At 41.5% G+C, this 20,199-nt stretch overlaps 1 protein-coding gene across 1 annotated transcript; it reads right to left on the bottom strand.

Annotated features, from left to right (window-relative positions):
• Window positions 1–2,354: 2,354 nt before the first annotated feature.
• LOC143774243 (uncharacterized) lies at window positions 2,355–19,956 on the bottom strand. Its single transcript, XM_077261632.1, has 3 exons — window positions 19,798–19,956; window positions 7,083–7,594; window positions 2,355–5,216 (listed from the first exon to the last, which is right to left on the bottom strand). The coding sequence occupies exons 2-3, from the start codon at window positions 7,566–7,568 to the stop codon at window positions 3,609–3,611; spliced, it is 2,094 nt and encodes a 697-aa protein (XP_077117747.1). The 5' UTR covers window positions 7,569–7,594; window positions 19,798–19,956; the 3' UTR covers window positions 2,355–3,608.
• Window positions 19,957–20,199: the final 243 nt, after the last annotated feature.

Raw genomic sequence — 20,199 nt, 5'->3', positions numbered from 1 at the left:
ACAGTAGCTTGACAATAAATGGCTTCACCCAACCACTAACCATGAGCGGAGACAAAGTTTTGGTGTTATCATTCATATTCTCTGAAAAAAGGCCAAGAAAGCAAAAATTCTGCTGGGGTATGTAAACTTTTGAGCACAACTGTACATACACACACACACACACACACACACACACACACACACACACACACACACACACACACACACGAGCTTTTCACAAAATTAGAATATAATCGAAAAGTTAATTTATTTCAGTTTTTCAATTCAAAAAGGGCAACATGTATATTATATAGAGTCATTACAGACAGAGTGATCTATTTTGCATGTTTATTTCTGTTAATGTTGATGATTATGGCTTACAGCCAATGAAAAACTAAAAGTCATTATCTCAGTAAATTAGAATACTTTATAACACCAGCTTGAAAAATGATTTTAAAATCTGAAATGTTGGCCTACTGAAATGTATGTTCAGTAAATGCGCTCACTACTTGGTTGCGGCTCTTTTGCATCAATTACTGCATCAATGCGGCGTTGCCTGTGGCACTGCTGAGGGTGTATGAGAAAGGTGGAAGCCACCATACGAAAGTGCAGCTGGAGAGGTTGTGTCAAAGGAGGTGAGTCAAGTTTCAGTGATGCCAAAAGGAAGGAAGGAGTTTGTTACTAATGAAAAGGTGTAAGTATTAGGGGGGTTAGTACAACCCCTGGCAAAAATTATGGAATCACCGGCCTTGGAGGATGTTCATTCAGTTGTTTAATTTTGTATAAAAAAGCAGATCACAGACATGGCACAAAACTACAGTCATTTCAAATGGCAACTTTCTGGCTTTAAGAAACACTAAGAGAAATCAAGAACACAAAATGTGGTAATCAGTAATTGTTACTTTTTTTAACCAAGCATAAGGGAAAAATTATGGAGTCACTCAATTATGAGGAAAAAATTATGGAATCACCCTGTAAATTTTCATACCCAAAGCTAACACCTGCATCAAATTAGATGTGCTCGTTAGTCTGCATCTAAAAAGGAGTGATCACACCTTGGAGAGCTGGTGCACCAAGTGGACTGACATGAATCATGGCTCCAACACGAGAGATATCAATTGAAACAAAGGAGATGATTATCAAACTATTAAAAGAGGGTAAATCATCACACAATGTTGCAAAAGATGTTGGTTGTTCACAGTCAGCTGTGTCTAAAATCTGGACCAAATACAAACAACATTGGAAGGTTGTTAAAGGCAAACATACTGGTAGACCAAGGAAGACATCAAAGCGTCAAGACCGGAAACGTAAAGCAATATGTCTCCAAAACAGGAAATGCACAACAAAACAAATGAGGAACGAATGGGAGGAAACTGGAGTCAAAGTCTGTGACCGAACTGTAAGAAACCACCTAAAGGAAATGGGATTTACATACAGAAAAGCTAAACGAAAGCCATTATTAACACCTAAACAGAAAAAACAAGGTTACAATGGGCTAAGGAAAAGCAATCGTGGACTGTGGATGACTGGATGAAAGTCATATTCAGTGATGAATCGCGAATGTGCATTGGGCAAGGTGATGATGCTGGAACCTTTGTTTGGTGCCGTTCCAATGAGATTTATAAAGATGACTGCCTAAAGAGAACATGCAAATTTCCACAGTCATTGATGATATCGGGCTGCATGTCAGGTAAAGGCACTGGGGAGATGGCTGTCATTACATCTTCAATAAATGCACAAGTTTATGTGGATATTTTGGACACTTCTTATCCATCAATTGAAAGGATGTTTGGGGATGATGAAATCATTTTTCAAGATGATAATGCATCCTGCCATGGAGCAAAAACTGTGAAAACATTCCTTGAAAAAAGACACATAAGGTCAATGTCATGGCCTGAAAATAGTCCGGATCGCAATCCAATTGAAAATCTTTGGTGGAAGTGGAAGAAAATGGTCCATGACAAGGCTCCAACCTGCAAAGCTGATCTGGGGACACCAACCAGAGAAAGTTGGAGCCAGATTGATGAAGAGTCCTGTGTGACCCTCATTAAGTCCAGGCCTCAGAGACTGCAAGCTGTGATAAAAGCCAGAGGTGGTGCAACAAAATACCAGTGATGTGTTGGAGGGTTTTTTTGTTTGTTTTTCATGATTCCATAATTTTTTCCTCAGAATTGAGTGACTCCATAATTTTTCCCCTATACTTGGTTAAAAAAGTAACCGTTATTGACTACCACATTTTTTGTTCTTGATTTCTTTTCGTGTTTATTAAAGCCAGAAAGTTGGCATTTGAACTGACTTTAGTTTTGTGCCATGTCTGTGATCTGCTCTTTTTCTACAAAATTAAACAACTGAATGAACATCCTCCAAGGCCGGCGATTCCATAATTTTTGCCAGGGGTTGTATGAAGTGAAAGACTATTGGGGAACAGTGGAAACAAAAATAAATATTGATACTATGTCTACGTATCCAGTTACCTTCAGTTCCCTTCTGATGAAATTCTGGTCTAATTCACTCCCTTAGATGCCGCACTTGGATGATGCCTTGTGCAGACTAACGTCTATGCAGACTTCATACTCACAATATATTTGCTTACAAATACATTCAGGTGTGAAACAGAGAGGGGATGCCTGTAGTCATCTTCATCAGATAATTAAAGCCGAGCCCGATGCAGGATATATACAGTAAACAGGCTGCTCATAAAGATAAGCGGTAAGGGGGTAGTGCAGTGGTCCGTTCCAAAATAGACCAAGTAAAGGCAATAGTAGAAGTATGGTGAGAAAATCTAGATAACAGTAGCAACATACCAACTAAATACTTTTCACTTTTTTGCACGGTAAATGCATCATTATTATTAATATACCAACGAAGTCAACATAAAGTTTTCCTCTTATACCTTTTGTGTTTTATTTCATCTCTACCACATAGGTTAAGTGGGTGGTCTATTTTTTCACAACTAAAACATTTACTAACACCCTGCTTCTCCTAAGTGCTGCAGACCCCTCTATCTTCTTTGTGCTCTCAAGCTGTGTTTGTTCCCTGCTGCAGACAGAACAGTGATGTAAAACTGAAATAACTGCTCTGTAGATGCATATGGCAGAGGATTATCTTCTGTCGTATGCTTCTTCAGAGCTGCATGTGCAGTTTTATATCACTGATCTTTCAGAAAACACAGCTTGACTCTGCACTGCCTAATGATTAGAATTTTAACTGTGGAGGAGTTCAGGGGAATTGAGCTCTGATAAAAAACCTGCTAACGATATGAAGTCACTCAGGAGGCTATACTGATGCAGAGGGCAGAAGATAAAATTAGACAGAATACTGTACAGGAGCAGCTGAGAGACTCCACTGAGCATGATCAACCAGGATCAAGGCCGATCATACTTTGCAATGATTTTTTCTACTGTAAAATGCAATATAACACCGCCCCCTAGTGGTATCATCATGAACTATGCCACTAATATAAGTAATAGTATCAGTCTACTGTCATTTGCGTTACTTTTTTTCAATCATTGTGGTCCAGAATCATGAACAGAGTCAAAAAAAATAAAATTGGGGTAAAGTCGCGTTAGTTTGGTAGCCAATTAAAGTCATCCATATCAGCTGTGACTGTTTGACCTGGCCCTTGCATATTACAGGATAGCAGATGTGTATCGTATTTCTTGTTGTCGAGTATGGGACTCCAGAACCAACATCTTAGTGACACCATCCATAGACTGATCTCTGAAGTGTGACTCAATGGCGCCATTGTTGACAAGTAAGATATCTTCATCGTTCATGGGCACCCTCACACTGTATCTGATCAACCGTATTCTCGGAAGCCATTGTAGAAGGTCCTGATTACAGCAGTAGATCCACAGCAAACACATCGTAGTGAACACCATTTCAACTAAGAGGAGGAGGATACACAAACCATAGATGATCACATGTACAAGACAACAGTATTCGAGGATGACATTGGCCAACCAATCCACACCAAATGCTACCACCCGGGAAATTCGGGGTGGAAGCATGGGATCAGTTGTAGGGCTTATCATAGATATTTTCTCAATTTCATCACTAGTGCTTCCAATGGTCGTCCTGGGCTCCTTGGTGAGGATCTCAACCACGATGGTGGTCATCATCAATGTAGTTGGGTTCAGTGCTGTGGTTGCCTTTTCCGTGGTTTTTAGGCTTGTCAACCATGTGGATTCTAAAATGATTGTTTCTGTAGTTGGTGTTATGGTTGGGAATATGGTGGTTTCTTGTGTAGTTGGTGTTGTTGTAAATGTGGTTTCTTGTGTAGTTGGTTTTGTGGTTGGAAATATGGTGGATTCTTGTGTAGTTGGTGTCGTGGTTGGTAACGTGGTGGTTTCTTGTGTAGTTGGTGTTGTTGTAAATGTGGTGGTTTCTTGTGTAGTTGGTTTTGTGGTTGGAAATATGGTGGATTCTTGTGTAGTTGGTGTCGTGGTTGGTAACGTGGTGGTTTCTTGTGTAGTTGGTGTTGTAAATGTGGTGGTTTCTTGTGTAGTTGGTTTTGTGGTTGGAAATATGGTGGTTTCTTGTGTAGTTGGAGTCGTGGTTGGTAACGTGGTGGTTTCTTGTGTAGTTGGTTTTATGGTTGGAAATATGGTGGTTTCTTGTGTAGTTGGTATCGTGGTTAGTAATGTGGAGGTTTCTTGTGTAGTGGGTTTCGTGGTTGGAAATATGACGGTTTCTTGTGTAGTTGGTGTCGTGGTTGGTAACGTGGTAGTTTCTTTTGTAGTTAACGTGGTGATTTCTTTCTTAATGGTTACTACTGGTGTGGTTGTCCATAGAGTTATAGCCATCAGCTTGGTCTCTAAAACCTTTTTGGGCACAAAATTCTTTTCTGTTAAAGGAGGAACATTTGTGTCCCCTTTTGTTCTAATTAAGCAATGATCCATGTTGTAATCAATGAGTGGGGTTCCATCAGAGCAGATCACACTTCTTTGATTCTTAGTTGGACCTTCTTTGGAGGTTTCGTAGACTCTGTCTTCATCTGCCTCCAGCCAGTTCTTAAAGTACAGAAGAGCACAATTACAGTTCCAGGGATTTTTCTCCAGATACACGTAACCCAAGTCCAGATCCTCAAAGAAGTTGTCAGGGATATCTGTGAGATGGTTCCCCGATAAGTAAAGAATGGCTAGATTCTCAGAGCTGGAGAGAAGGCGATCAGGAAGATGCCACAACTGATTGTATGACAAATCCAGATGCTTCAATGATGGCAGTGCCATGAATACCTGAGACACCAAAATATATAAAGTATATTACTAAAATTCTTGTACATAGGAGGCAAAATTATAGTAGCTATATTCTTACACATAGGAGCAGTATTATAGTAGTTATATTCTTACACATAGGAGCAGTATTATAGTAGTTATATTCTTGTACATAGGAGCAGTATTATAGTAGTTATATTCTTGTACATAGGAGCAGTATTATAGTAGTTGTATTCTTCTACATAGTGGCAGTATTATAGTAGTTATATTCTTGTACATAGGGTGCAGTATTATAGTAGTTATATTCTTGTGCATAGGAGCAGTATTATAGTAGTTGTATTCTTCTACATAGTGGCAGTATTATAGTAGTTATATTCTTGTACATAGGGGCAGTATTATAGTAGTTATATTCTTGTACATAGGGGCAGTATTATAGTAGTTATAGTCTTGTACATAGGAGCAGTATTATAGTAGTTATATTCTTCTAGATAGGGGCAGTATTATAGTAGTTATATTCTTGTGCATAGGAGCAGTATTATAGTAGTTGTATTCTTCTACATAGTGGCAGTATTATAGTAGTTATATTCTTGTACATATGGGGCAGTATTATAGTAGTTATATTCTTGTACATAGGGGCAGTATTATAGTAGTTATAGTCTTGTACATAGGAGCAGTATTATAGTAGTTATATTCTTCTAGATAGGGGCAGTATTATAGTAGTTATATTCTTGTACATAGGAGCAGTATTATAGTAGTTATATTCTTGCACATGGGGGCAGTATTATAGTAGTTATATTCTACATAGTGGCAGTATTATAGTAGTTATATTCTTGTACATAGGGGCAGTATTATAGTAGTTATATTCTTGTACATGGGAGCAGTATTATAGTAGTTATATTCTTGCACATGGGAGCAGTATTATAGTAGTTATATTCTTGCACATAGGGGACAGTATTATAGTAGTTATATTCCTGTACATAGGGGCAGTATTATAGTAGTTATATTCTTGTACATAGGGGCAGTATTATAGTAGTTATATTCTTGTACATAGAGTCAGTATTATAGTAGTTATATTCTTATGCATAGGGGCAGTATTATAGTAGTTATATTCTTATACATAGGAGCAGTATTATAGTAGTTATATTCTTGCACATAGGAGCAGTATTATAGTAGTTATATTCTTGTACATAGGAGCAGTATTATAGTAGTTATATTCTTATGCATAGGGGCAGTATTATAGTAGTTATATTCTTGTACATAGGGGGCAGTATTATAGTAGTTATATTCTTGTACATAGGGGGCAGTATTATAGTAGTTATATTGTTGTACATAGGGGGCAGTATTATAGTAGTTATATTCTTGTGCATAGGAGCAGTATTATAGTAGTTATATTCTTATGCATAGGGGCAGTATTATAGTAGTTATATTCTTGTACATAGGAGCAGTATTATAGTAGTTATATTCTTGTACATAGGAGCAGTATTATAGTAGTTATATTCTTGTACATAGGGGCAGTATTATAGTAGTTATATTTTTGTGCATAGGAGCAGTATTATAGTAGTTATATTCTTGTACATAGGAGCAGTATTATAGTAGTGATATTCTTGTACATAGGGGCAGTATTATAGTAGTTATATTCTTGTACATAGGAGCAGTATTATAGTAGTTATATTCTTGTACATAGGAGCAGTATTATAGTAGTTATATTCTTGTACATAGGAGCAGTATTATAGTAGTTATATTCTTCTACATAGGAGCAGTATTATAGTAGTTATATTCTTGTACATAGGGGGCAGTATTATAGTAGTTATATTCTTGTACATAAGGAGGAGTATTATAATAATTCTATCTATCTTCATAGGCTGTTTTGATATATTTTATCCTCACCTCTTCTGGCAGTGAACCAATTTGGTTGTGTTGCAGCTCCAACATGGCCAGCCTCTTCAGCCCCGTGAAGGCATTTTCCTGAATGGTGGAGATCTGGTTGTGGGATAGGTGCAGTTTCGTTAGTGCTGACAGCAGTGACACCTTTGGCAGTTCTGTCAGTGAGTTGTTGGCCAGGTTGAGTTCTTCTATCATTAGTGGTATGTCTATATCAAAGCTTGTCATCCCATTGTCAGTAACTTCCAACTCTGTCAAATCTTTAAATCCCTTAAACATGGAGGTGGACAGAGACCTGAAGTTGTTATAGGACAGGAGGAGGACGGCCGTGTTCTGTGGGATGTCGGTCACTGGGAGGACAGACAAGCCAAGATTGGTACAAGATGTTTCTTCCATATTTTCGCTGTTCTTCTCTGAGGAGCAAGAAGGTTTCGAGAAAACTTTACTGATTATAATGAGACCGAAGAAGCCAAAGTGAAAGAGGAATTTCATGTGGAAACCGAAGGAAAGTCTGTGACCTGGAAGACAAAAGGAGGTGACATCACCGCTCCCCGATATCAGTTATATTATACAGCAGTGACATCACCGCTCCCCAGATATCAGTTATATTATACAGCGGTGACATCACCGCTCCCCAGATATCAGTTATATTATACAGCGGTGACATCACCGCTCCCCAGATATCAGTTATATTATACAGCAGTGACATCACCGCTCCCCAGATATCAGTTATATTATACAGCAGTGACATCACCGCTCCCCAGATATCAGTTATATTATACAGCAGTGACATCACCGCTCCCCAGATATCAGTTATATTATACAGCGGTGACATCACCGCTCCCCAGATATCAGTTATATTATACAGCAGTGACCTGACCGCTCCCCAGATATCAGTTATATTATACAGCAGTGACATCACCGCTCCCCAGATATCAGTTATATTATACAGCGGTGACATCACCGCTCCCCAGATATCAGTTATATTATACAGCGGTGACATCACCGCTCCCCAGATATCAGTTATATTATACAGCGGTGACATCACCGCTCCCCGATATCAGTTATATTATACAGCAGTGACATCACCGCTCCCCAGATCTCAGTTATATTATACAGCGGTGACATCACCGCTCCCAGATATCAGTTATATTATACAGCAGTGACATCACCGCTCCCCAGATATCAGTTATATTATACAGCAGTGACATCACCGCTCTCCAGATATCAGTTATATTATACAGCAGTGACATCACCGCTCCCCAGATATCAGTTATATTATACAGCAGTGACATCACCGCTCCCCGATATCAGTTATATTATACAGCGGTGACATCACCGCTCCCCAGATATCAGTTATATTATACAGCAGTGACATCACCGCTCCCCAGATATCAGTTATATTATACAGCAGTGACATCACCGCTCCCCGATATCAGGTATATTATACAGCAGTGACATCACCGCTCCCCAGATATCAGGTATATTATACAGCAGTGACATCACCGCTCCCCAGATATCAGTTATATTATACAGCAGTGACATCACCGCTCTCCAGATATCAGTTATATTATACAGCAGTGACATCACCGCTCCCCAGATATCAGTTATATTATACAGCAGTGACATCACCGCTCCCCAGATATCAGTTATATTATACAGCGGTGACATCACCGCTCCCCAGATATCAGTTATATTATACAGCGGTGACATCACCGCTCCCCAGATATCAGTTATATTATACAGCACTGACATCACCGCTCCCAGATATCAGTTATATTATACAGCGGTGACACCACCGCTCCCCAGATATCAGTTATATTATACAGCAGTGACATCACCGCTCCCCAGATATCAGTTATATTATACAGCGGTGACATCACCGCTCCCCAGATATCAGTTATATTATACAGCGGTGACATCACCGCTCCCCAGATATCAGTTATATTATACAGCAGTGACATCACCGCTCCCCAGATATCAGGTATATTATACAGCAGTGACATCACCGCCCCCCAGATCTCAGTTATATTATACAGCAGTGACATCACCGCTCCCCAGATATCAGTTATATTATACAGCAGTGACATCACCGCTCCCCAGATATCAGTTATATTATACAGCGGTGACACCACCGCTCCCCAGATATCAGTTATATTATACAGCAGTGACATCACCGCTCCCCGATATCAGTTATATTATACAGCAGTGACATCACCGCTCCCCAGATATCAGTTATATTATACAGCAGTGACATCACCGCTCCCCAGATATCAGTTATATTATACAGCAGTGACATCACCGCTCCTCAGATATCAGTTATATTATACAGCAGTGACATCACCGCTCTCCAGATATCAGTTATATTATACAGCAGTGACATCACCGCTCCCCAGATATCAGTTATATTATACAGCAGTGACATCACCGCTCCCCAGATATCAGTTATATTATACAGCAGTGACATCACCGCTCCCCACATATCAGTTATATTATACAGCAGTGACATCACCGCTCCCCGATATCAGTTATATTATACAGCAGTGACATCACCGCTCCCCACATATCAGTTATATTATACAGCAGTGACATCACCGCTCCCCGATATCAGTTATATTATACAGCAGTGACATCACCGCTCCCCAGATATCAGTTATATTATACAGCAGTGACGTCACCGCTCCCCGATATCAGTTATATTATACAGCAGTGACATCACCGCTCCCCAGATATCAGTTATATTATACAGCAGTGACATCACCGCTCCCCACATATCAGTTATATTATACAGCGGTGACATCACCGCTCCCCAGATATCAGTTATATTATACAGCAGTGACATCACCGCTCCCCAGATATCAGTTATATTATACAGCAGTGACATCACCGCTCCCCAGATATCAGTTATATTATACAGCAGTGACATCACCGCTCCCCAGATATCAGTTATATTATACAGCGGTGACATCACCGCTCCCCAGATATCAGTTATATTATACAGCAGTGACATCACCGCTCCCCAGATATCAGTTATATTACACAGAAGTGACATCACCGCTCTCCAGATATCAGTTATATTATACAGCAGTGACATCACCGCTCCCCAGATATCAGTTATATTATACAGCAGTGACATCACCGCTCCCCAGATATCAGTTATATTATACAGCAGTGACATCACCGCTCTCCGATATCAGTGATATTATACAGCAGTGACATCACCGCTCCCCAGATATCAGTTATATTATACAGCAGTGACCTGACCGCTCCCCAGATATCAGTTATATTATACAGCAGTGACATCACCGCTCCCCAGATATCAGTTATATTATACAGCGGTGACATCACCGCTCCCCAGATATCAGGTATATTATACAGCAGTGACATCACCGCTCCCCAGATATCAGTTATATTATACAGCAGTGACATCACCGCTCCCCAGATATCAGGTATATTATACAGCAGTGACATCACCGCTCCTCAGATATCAGTTATATTATACAGCGGTGACATCACCACTCCCCAGATATCAGTTATATTATACAGCAGTGACATCGCCGCTCCCCAGATCTCAGTTATATTATACAGCAGTGACATCACCACTCCCCAGATATCAGTTATATTATACAGCGGTGACATCACCGCTCCCCAGATCTAAGTTATATTATACAGCGGTGACATCACCGCTCCCCAGATATCAGTTATATTATACAGCAGTGACATCACCGCTCCCCAGATATCAGTTATATTATACAGCGGTGACATCACCGCTCCCCAGATATCAGTTATATTATACAGCGGTGACATCACCGCTCCCCAGATATCAGTTATATTATACAGCGGTGACATCACCGCTCCCCAGATATCAGTTATATTATACAGCAGTGACATCACCGCTCTCCAGATATCAGTTATATTATACAGCAGTGACATCACCGCTCCCCAGATATCAGTTATATTATACAGCAGTGACATCACCGCTCTCCAGATATCAGTTATATTATACAGCAGTGACATCACCGCCCCCCAGATATCAGTTATATTATACAGCAGTGACATCACCGCTCCCCGATATCAGTTATATTATACAGCAGTGACATCACCGCTACCCAGATATCAGTTATATTATACAGCAGTGACATCACCGCTCCCCAGATATCAGTTATATTATACAGCAGTGACATCACCGCTCCCCAGATATCAGTTATATTATACAGCAGTGACATCACCGCTCCCCAGATATCAGTTATATTATACAGCAGTGACATCACCGCTCCCAGATATCAGTTATATTACACAGCAGTGACATCACCGCTCCCCAGATATCAGTTATATTATACAGCAGTGACATCACCGCTCCCCAGATATCAGGTATATTATACAGCAGTGACATCACCGCTCCCCAGATATCAGTTATATTATACAGCGGTGACATCACCGCTCCCCAGATATCAGTTATATTATACAGCAGTGACATCACCGCTCCCCAATATCAGTTATATTATACAGCAGTGACATCACCGCTCCCCAGATATCAGTTATATTATACAGCAGTGACATCACCGCTCCCCAGATATCAGTTATATTATACAGCAGTGACATCACCGCTCCCCAGATATCAGTTATATTATACAGCAGTGACATCACCGCTCCCCAGATATCAGTTATATTATACAGCAGTGACATCACCGCTCCCCAGATATCAGTTATATTATACAGCAGTGACATCACCGCTCCCCAGATATCAGTTATATTATACAGCGGTGACATCACCGCCCCCCAGATATCAGTTATATTATACAGCAGTGACATCACCGCTCCCCAGATCTCAGTTATATTATACAGCAGTGACATCACCGCCCCCCAGATATCAGTTATATTATACAGCGGTGACATCACCGCCCCCCAGATCTCAGTTATATTATACAGCAGTGACATCACCGCTCCCCAGATATCAGTTATATTATACAGCAGTGACATCACCGCCCCCCAGATATCAGTTATATTATACAGCGGTGACATCACCGCCCCCCAGATCTCAGTTATATTATACAGCAGTGACATCACCGCTCCCCAGATATCAGTTATATTATACAGCAGTGACATCACCGCTCCCCAGATATCAGTTATATTATACAGCGGTGACATCACCGCTCCCCAGATATCAGTTATATTATACAGCAGTGACATCACCGCTCCCCAGATATCAGTTATATTATACAGCAGTGACATCACCGCTCCCCAGATATCAGTTATATTATACAGCAGTGACATCACCGCTCCCCAGATATCAGTTATATTATACAGCAGTGACATCACCGCCCCCCAGATATCAGTTATATTATACAGCGGTGACATCACCGCTCTCCAGATATCAGTTATATTATACAGCAGTGACATCACCGCCCCCCAGATATCAGTTATATTATACAGCGGTGACATCACCGCCCCCCAGATCTCAGTTATATTATACAGCAGTGACATCACCGCTCTCCGATATCAGTTATATTACACAGCAGTGACATCACCGCTCTCCAGATATCAGTTATATTATACAGCGGTGACATCACCGCACCCAGATATCAGTTATATTATACAGCAGTGACATCACCGCTCCCCAGATATCAGTTATATTATACAGCAGTGACATCACCGCTCCCCAGATATCAGTTATATTATACAGCAGTGACATCACCGCTCCCCAGATATCAGTTATATTATACAGCGGTGACATCACCGCTCCCCAGATATCAGTTATATTATACAGCGGTGACATCACCGCTCCCCAGATATCAGTTATATTATACAGCAGTGACATCACCGCTCCCCAGATATCAGTTATATTATACAGCAGTGACATCACCGCTCCCCAGATATCAGTTATATTATACAGCAGTGACATCACCGCTCCCCAGATATCAGTTATATTATACAGCGGTGACATCACCGCTCTCCAGATATCAGTTATATTATACAGCAGTGACATCACCGCTCCCCAGATATCAGTTATATTATACAGCAGTGACATCACCGCTCCCCAGATATCAGTTATATTATACAGCAGTGACATCACCGCTCTCCAGATATCAGTTATATTATACAGCGGTGACATCACCGCTCCCCAGATATCAGTTATATTATACAGCGGTGACATCACCGCTCCCCAGATATCAGTTATATTATACAGCAGTGACATCACCGCTCTCCAGATATCAGTTATATTATACAGCGGTGACATCACCGCTCCCCAGATATCAGTTATATTATACAGCGGTGACATCACCGCTCCCCAATATCAGTTATATTATACAGCAGTGACATCACCGCTCCCCAGATATCAGTTATATTATACAGCGGTGACATCACCGCTCTCCAGATATCAGTTATATTATACAGCGGTGACATCACCGCTCTCCAGATATCAGTTATATTATACAGCAGTGACATCACCGCTCCCCAGATATCAGTTATATTATACAGCAGTGACATCACCGCTCCCCAGATATCAGGTATATTATACAGCGGTGACATCACCGCTCCCCAGATCTCAGTTATATTATACAGCAGTGACATCACCGCTCCCAGATATCAGTTATATTATACAGCGGTGACATCACCGCTCCCCAGATATCAGTTATATTATACAGCGGTGACATCACCGCTCCCAGATATCAGTTATATTATACAGCGGTGACATCACCGCTCCCAGATATCAGTTATATTATACAGCAGTGACATCACCGCTCCCCAGATATCAGTTATATTATACAGCGGTGACATCACCGCTCCCCAGATATCAGTGATATTATACAGCAGTGACATCACCGCTCTCCAGATATCAGTGATATTATACAGCAGTGACATCACCGCTCTCCAGATATCAGTTATATTATACAGCAGTGACATCACCGCTCCCCAGATCTCAGTTATATTATACAGCAGTGACATCACCGCTCCCAGATATCAGTTATATTATACAGCGGTGACATCACCGCTCCCCAGATCTCAGTTATATTATACAGCAGTGACATCGCCGCTCCCCAGATCTCAGTTATATTATACAGCAGTGACATCACCACTCCCCAGATATCAGTTATATTATACAGCGGTGACATCACCGCTCCCCAGATATCAGTTATATTATACAGCGGTGACATCACCGCTCCCCAGATATCAGTTATATTATACAGCGGTGACATCACCGCTCCCCAGATATCAGTTATATTATACAGCGGTGACATCACCGCTCCCCAGATATCAGTTATATTATACAGCAGTGACATCACCGCTCTCCAGATATCAGTTATATTATACAGCGGTGACATCACCGCTCCCCAGATATCAGTTATATTATACAGCGGTGACATCACCGCTCCCCAGATATCAGTTATATTATACAGCAGTGACATCACCGCTCCCCAGATATCAGTTATATTATACAGCGGTGACATCACCGCTCTCCAGATATCAGTTATATTATACAGCAGTGACATCGCCGCTCCCCGATATCAGTTATATTATACAGCAGTGACATCACCGCTCCCAGATATCAGTTATATTATACAGCAGTGACATCACCGCTCCCAGATATCAGTTATATTATACAGCGGTGACATGACCACTCCCCAGATATCAGTTATATTATACAGCGGTGACATCACCGCTCCCCAGATATCAGGTATATTATACAGCAGTGACATCACCGCTCCCAGATATCAGTTATATTATACAGCAGTGACATCACCGCTCCCAGATATCAGTTATATTATACAGCAGTGACATGACCGCTCCCAGATATCAGTTATATTATACAGCGGTGACATCACCGCTCCCCAGATATCAGTTATATTATACAGCAGTGACATCACCGCTCCCAGATATCAGTTATATTATACAGCAGTGACATCACCGCTCCCCAGATATCAGTTATATTATACAGCGGTGACATCACCGCTCCCCAGATATCAGTTATATTATACAGCAGTGACATCACCGCTCCCCAGATATCAGTTATATTATACAGCAGTGACCTGACCGCTCCCCAGATCTCAGTTATATTATACAGCAGTGACATCACCGCTCCCCAGATATCAGTTATATTATACAGCGGTGACATCACCGCTCCCCAGATATCAGTTATATTATACAGCAGTGACATCACCGCTCCCAGATATCAGTTATATTATACAGCAGTGACATCACCGCTCCCCAGATATCAGTTATATTATACAGCAGTGACATCACCGCTCCCCAGATATCAGTTATATTATACAGCGGTGACATCACCGCTCTCCAGATATCAGTTATATTATACAGCGGTGACATCACCGCTCCCCAGATATCAGTTATATTATACAGCAGTGACATCACCGCTCCCCAGATATCAGTTATATTATACAGCAGTGACATCACCGCTCCCCAGATCTCAGTTATATTATACAGCAGTGACATCACCGCTCCCCAGATATCAGTTATATTATACAGCGGTGACATCACCGCCCCCCAGATCTCAGTTATATTATACAGCAGTGACATCACCGCTCCCCAGATATCAGTTATATTATACAGCAGTGACATCACCGCTCCCCAGATATCAGTTATATTATACAGCAGTGACATCACCGCTCCCCAGATATCAGTTATATTATACAGCGGTGACATCACCGCTCTCCAGATATCAGTTATATTATACAGCAGTGACATCACCGCTCCCCAGATATCAGTTATATTATACAGCGGTGACATCACCGCTCTCCAGATATCAGTTATATTATACAGCGGTGACATCACCGCTCCCCAGATATCAGTTATATTATACAGCAGTGACGTCACCGCTCTCCAGATATCAGTTATATTATACAGCAGTGACATCACCGCTCCCCAGATATCAGTGATATTATACAGCGGTGACATCACCGCTCCCCAGATATCAGTTATATTATACAGCAGTGACATCACCGCTCCCCAGATCTCAGTTATATTATACAGCGGTGACATCACCGCTCCCCAGATATCAGTTATATTATACAGCAGTGACATCACCGCTCCCCAGATATCAGTTATATTATACAGCAGTGACATCACCGCTCCCCAGATATCAGTTATATTATACAGCGGTGACATCACCGCTCTCCAGATATCAGTTATATTATACAGCGGTGACATCACCGCTCCCCAGATATCAGTTATATTATACAGCAGTGACATCACCGCTCCCCGATATCAGTTATATTATACAGCAGTGACATCACCGCTCCCCAGATATCAGTTATATTATACAGCAGTGACATCACCGCTCCCCAGATCTCAGTTATATTATACAGCGGTGACATCACCGCTCCCCAGATATCAGTTATATTATACAGCAGTGACATCACCGCTCCCCAGATATCAGTTATATTATACAGCAGTGACATCACCGCTCCCCAGATATCAGGTATATTATACAGCAGTGACATCACCGCTCTCCAGATATCAGTTATATTATACAGCGGTGACATCACCGCTCTCCAGATATCAGTGATATTATACAGCGGTGACATCACCGCTCCCAGATATCAGTTATATTATACAGCGGTGACATCACCGCTCTCCAGATATCAGTTATATTATACAGCAGTGACATCACCGCTCCCCAGATATCAGTTATATTATACAGCAGTGACATCACCGCTCCCCAGATATCAGTTATATTATACAGCGGTGACATCACCGCTCCCCAGATATCAGTTACATTATACAGCAGTGACATCACCGCTCTCCAGATATCAGTTATATTATACAGCGGTGACATCACCGCTCCCCAGATATCAGTTATATTATACAGCGGTGACATCACCGCTCCCCGATATCAGTTATATGATACAGCAGTGACATCACCGCTCCCCAGATATCAGTTATATTATACAGCAGTGACATCACCGCTCCCCAGATCTCAGTCATATTATACAGCAGTGACATCACCGCTCCCCGATATCAGTTATATTATACAGCGGTGACATCACCGCTCCCCAGATATCAGTTATATTATACAGCAGTGACATCACCGCTCCCCAGATATCAGTTATATTATACAGCAGTGACATCACCGCTCTCCAGATATCAGTTATATTATACAGCGGTGACATCACCGCTCTCCAGATATCAGTTATATTATACAGCAGTGACATCACCGCTCCCCAGATATCAGTTATATTATACAGCGGTGACATCACCGCTCCCCGATATCAGTTATATTATACAGCAGTGACATCACCGCTCCCCAGATCTCAGTTATATTATACAGCAGTGACATCACCGCTCCCCAGATATCAGTTATATTATACAGCAGTGACATCACCGCTCCCCAGATATCAGTTATATTATACAGCAGTGACATCACCGCTCTCCAGATATCAGTTATATTATACAGCGGTGACATCACCACTCCCCGATATCAGTTATATTATACAGCAGTGACATCACCGCTCCCCGATATCAGTTATATTATACAGCGGTGACATCACCGCTCCCCGATATCAGTTATATTATACAGCAGTGACATCACCGCTCCCCAGATATCAGTTATATTATACAGCAGTGACATCACCGCTCTCCAGATATCAGTTATATTATACAGCGGTGACATCACCGCTCCCAGATATCAGTTATATTATACAGCGGTGACATCACCGCTCCCCAGATATCAGTTATATTATACAGCGGTGACATCACCGCTCCCCAGATATCAGTTATATTATACAGCGGTGACATCACCGCTCCCCAGATATCAGTTATATTATACAGCAGTGACATCACCGCTCCCCAGATCTCAGTTATATTATACAGCAGTGACATCACCGCTCCCAGATATCAGTTATATTACACAGCAGTGACATCACCGCTCCCCAGATATCAGTTATATTACACAGCAGTGACATCACCGCTCCCCAGATATCAGTTATATTATACAGCAGTGACATCACCGCTCCCCAGATATCAGTTATATTATACAGCAGTGACATCACCGCTCCCAGATATCAGTTATATTATACAGCGGTGACATCACCGCTCCCCAGATATCAGTTATATTATACAGCAGTGACATCACCGCTCCCAGATATCAGTTATATTATACAGCGGTGACATCACCGCTCCCCAGATATCAGTTATATTATACAGCAGTGACATCACCGCTCCCAGATATCAGTTATATTATACAGCGGTGACATCACCGCTCTCCAGATATCAGTTATATTATACAGCGGTGACATCACCGCTCCCCAGATATCAGTTATATTATACAGCGGTGACATCACCGCTCCCCAGATATCAGTTATATTATACAGCGGTGACATCACCGCTCCCCAGATATCAGTTATATTATACAGCAGTGACATCACCGCTCCCCAGATATCAGTTATATTATACAGCAGTGACATCACCGCTCCCCAGATATCAGTTATATTATACAGCAGTGACATCACCGCTCCCCAGATATCAGTTATATTATACAGCAGTGACATCACCGCTCCCCAGATCTCAGTTATATTATACAGCGGTGACATCACCGCTCCCCAGATATCAGTTATATTATACAGCGGTGACATCACCGCTCCCAGATATCAGTTATATTATACAGCAGTGACATCACTGCTCCCCAGATATCAGTTATATTATACAGCAGTGACATCACCGCTCTCCAGATATCAGTGATATTATACAGCGGTGACATCACCGCTCCCCAGATATCAGTTATATTATACAGCAGTGACATCACCGCTCCCCAGATATCAGTTATATTATACAGCGGTGACATCACCGCTCCCCAGATATCAGTGATATTATACAGCAGTGACATCACCGCTCTCCAGATATCAGTTATATTATACAGCAGTGACATCACCGCTCCCCAGATATCAGTTATATTATACAGCAGTGACATCACCGCTCCCCAGATATCAGTTATATTATACAGCAGTGACATCACTGCTCCCCAGATATCAGTTATATTATACAGCGGTGACATCACCGCTCCCCGATATCAGTTATATTTATTATACAGCAGTGACATCACCGCTCCCCAGATATCAGTTATATTATACAGCAGTGACATCACCGCTCCCCAGATATCAGTTATATTATACAGCAGTGACATCACCGCTCCCCAGATATCAGTTATATTATACAGCGGTGACATCACCGCTCCCCAGATATCAGTTATATTATACAGCAGTGACATCACCGCTCCCCAGATATCAGTTATATTATACAGCAGTGACATCACCGCTCCCCAGATATCAGATATATTATACAGCGGTGACATCACCGCTCCCAGATATCAGTTATATTATACAGCGGTGACATCACCGCTCCCCAGATATCAGTTATATTACACAGCAGTGACATCACCGCTCCCCAGATATCAGTTATATTATACAGCAGTGACATCACCGCTCCCCAGATATCAGTTATATTATACAGCGGTGACATCACCGCTCCCCAGATCTCAGTTATATTATACAGCAGTGACATCACTGCTCCCCAGATATCAGTTATATTATACAGCAGTGACATCACCGCTCTCCAGATATCAGTTATATTATACAGCAGTGACATCACCGCTCCCCAGATATCAGTTACATCATCTGCTTCTCTACCTGTATAGATGAACACGTGACAACCCTCATCATCCAGTACACACACACATAATATAGTGTCAGGTCATCGTACAGCAGCTCACCTCGCACAGACGCTTCTCTCCTCGCCGTACTTCTTTGTGGTCTTCACCCTTCTGCTCCTGGAGCTTATCACATGGAGCTGATGTTTCCTGGCGTTATATTTGTGTGCGCTGTAAACTCCCAGAATGTTCTTGTGGCTTCTAAGAAGGAGCCTCTGTCTCCCTGCATCATGTATTAGATATCTTGGTATTCCCGCAGCCCTATATACATGCACATATAGTGAATGAATATATATATCGTATATATATATATATATATATCGTATATATATATATATATATATATATATATATATATATACACACACACACACAATATATCTTTGAACCACTCAGAAGGTAACATTCAATCCATTTACTAATCCTGGTGATACGTTGCTGTATGCAGTGGATATAAAAAGTCTA

The sequence above is a fragment of the Ranitomeya variabilis genome, chromosome 5 (genome assembly GCF_051348905.1).
Source record: "Ranitomeya variabilis isolate aRanVar5 chromosome 5, aRanVar5.hap1, whole genome shotgun sequence".
Taxonomy (NCBI): Eukaryota; Metazoa; Chordata; class Amphibia; order Anura; family Dendrobatidae; genus Ranitomeya; species Ranitomeya variabilis.
Note: the sequence above shows the minus strand (reverse complement) of the source record. Positions and strands in the feature narration are given on the sequence as shown.

Coding starts and splice junctions, on each gene's coding strand:
- LOC143774243 (XM_077261632.1), bottom strand. CDS start 7,568: ATGAAATTCCTCTTTCACTTTGGCTTCTTCGGTCTCATTATAATCAGT. Junction 5,217..7,082: donor TTGGTTCACTGCCAGAAGAG/GTGAGGATAAAA, acceptor TTGGTGTCTCAG/GTATTCATGGCACTGCCATC.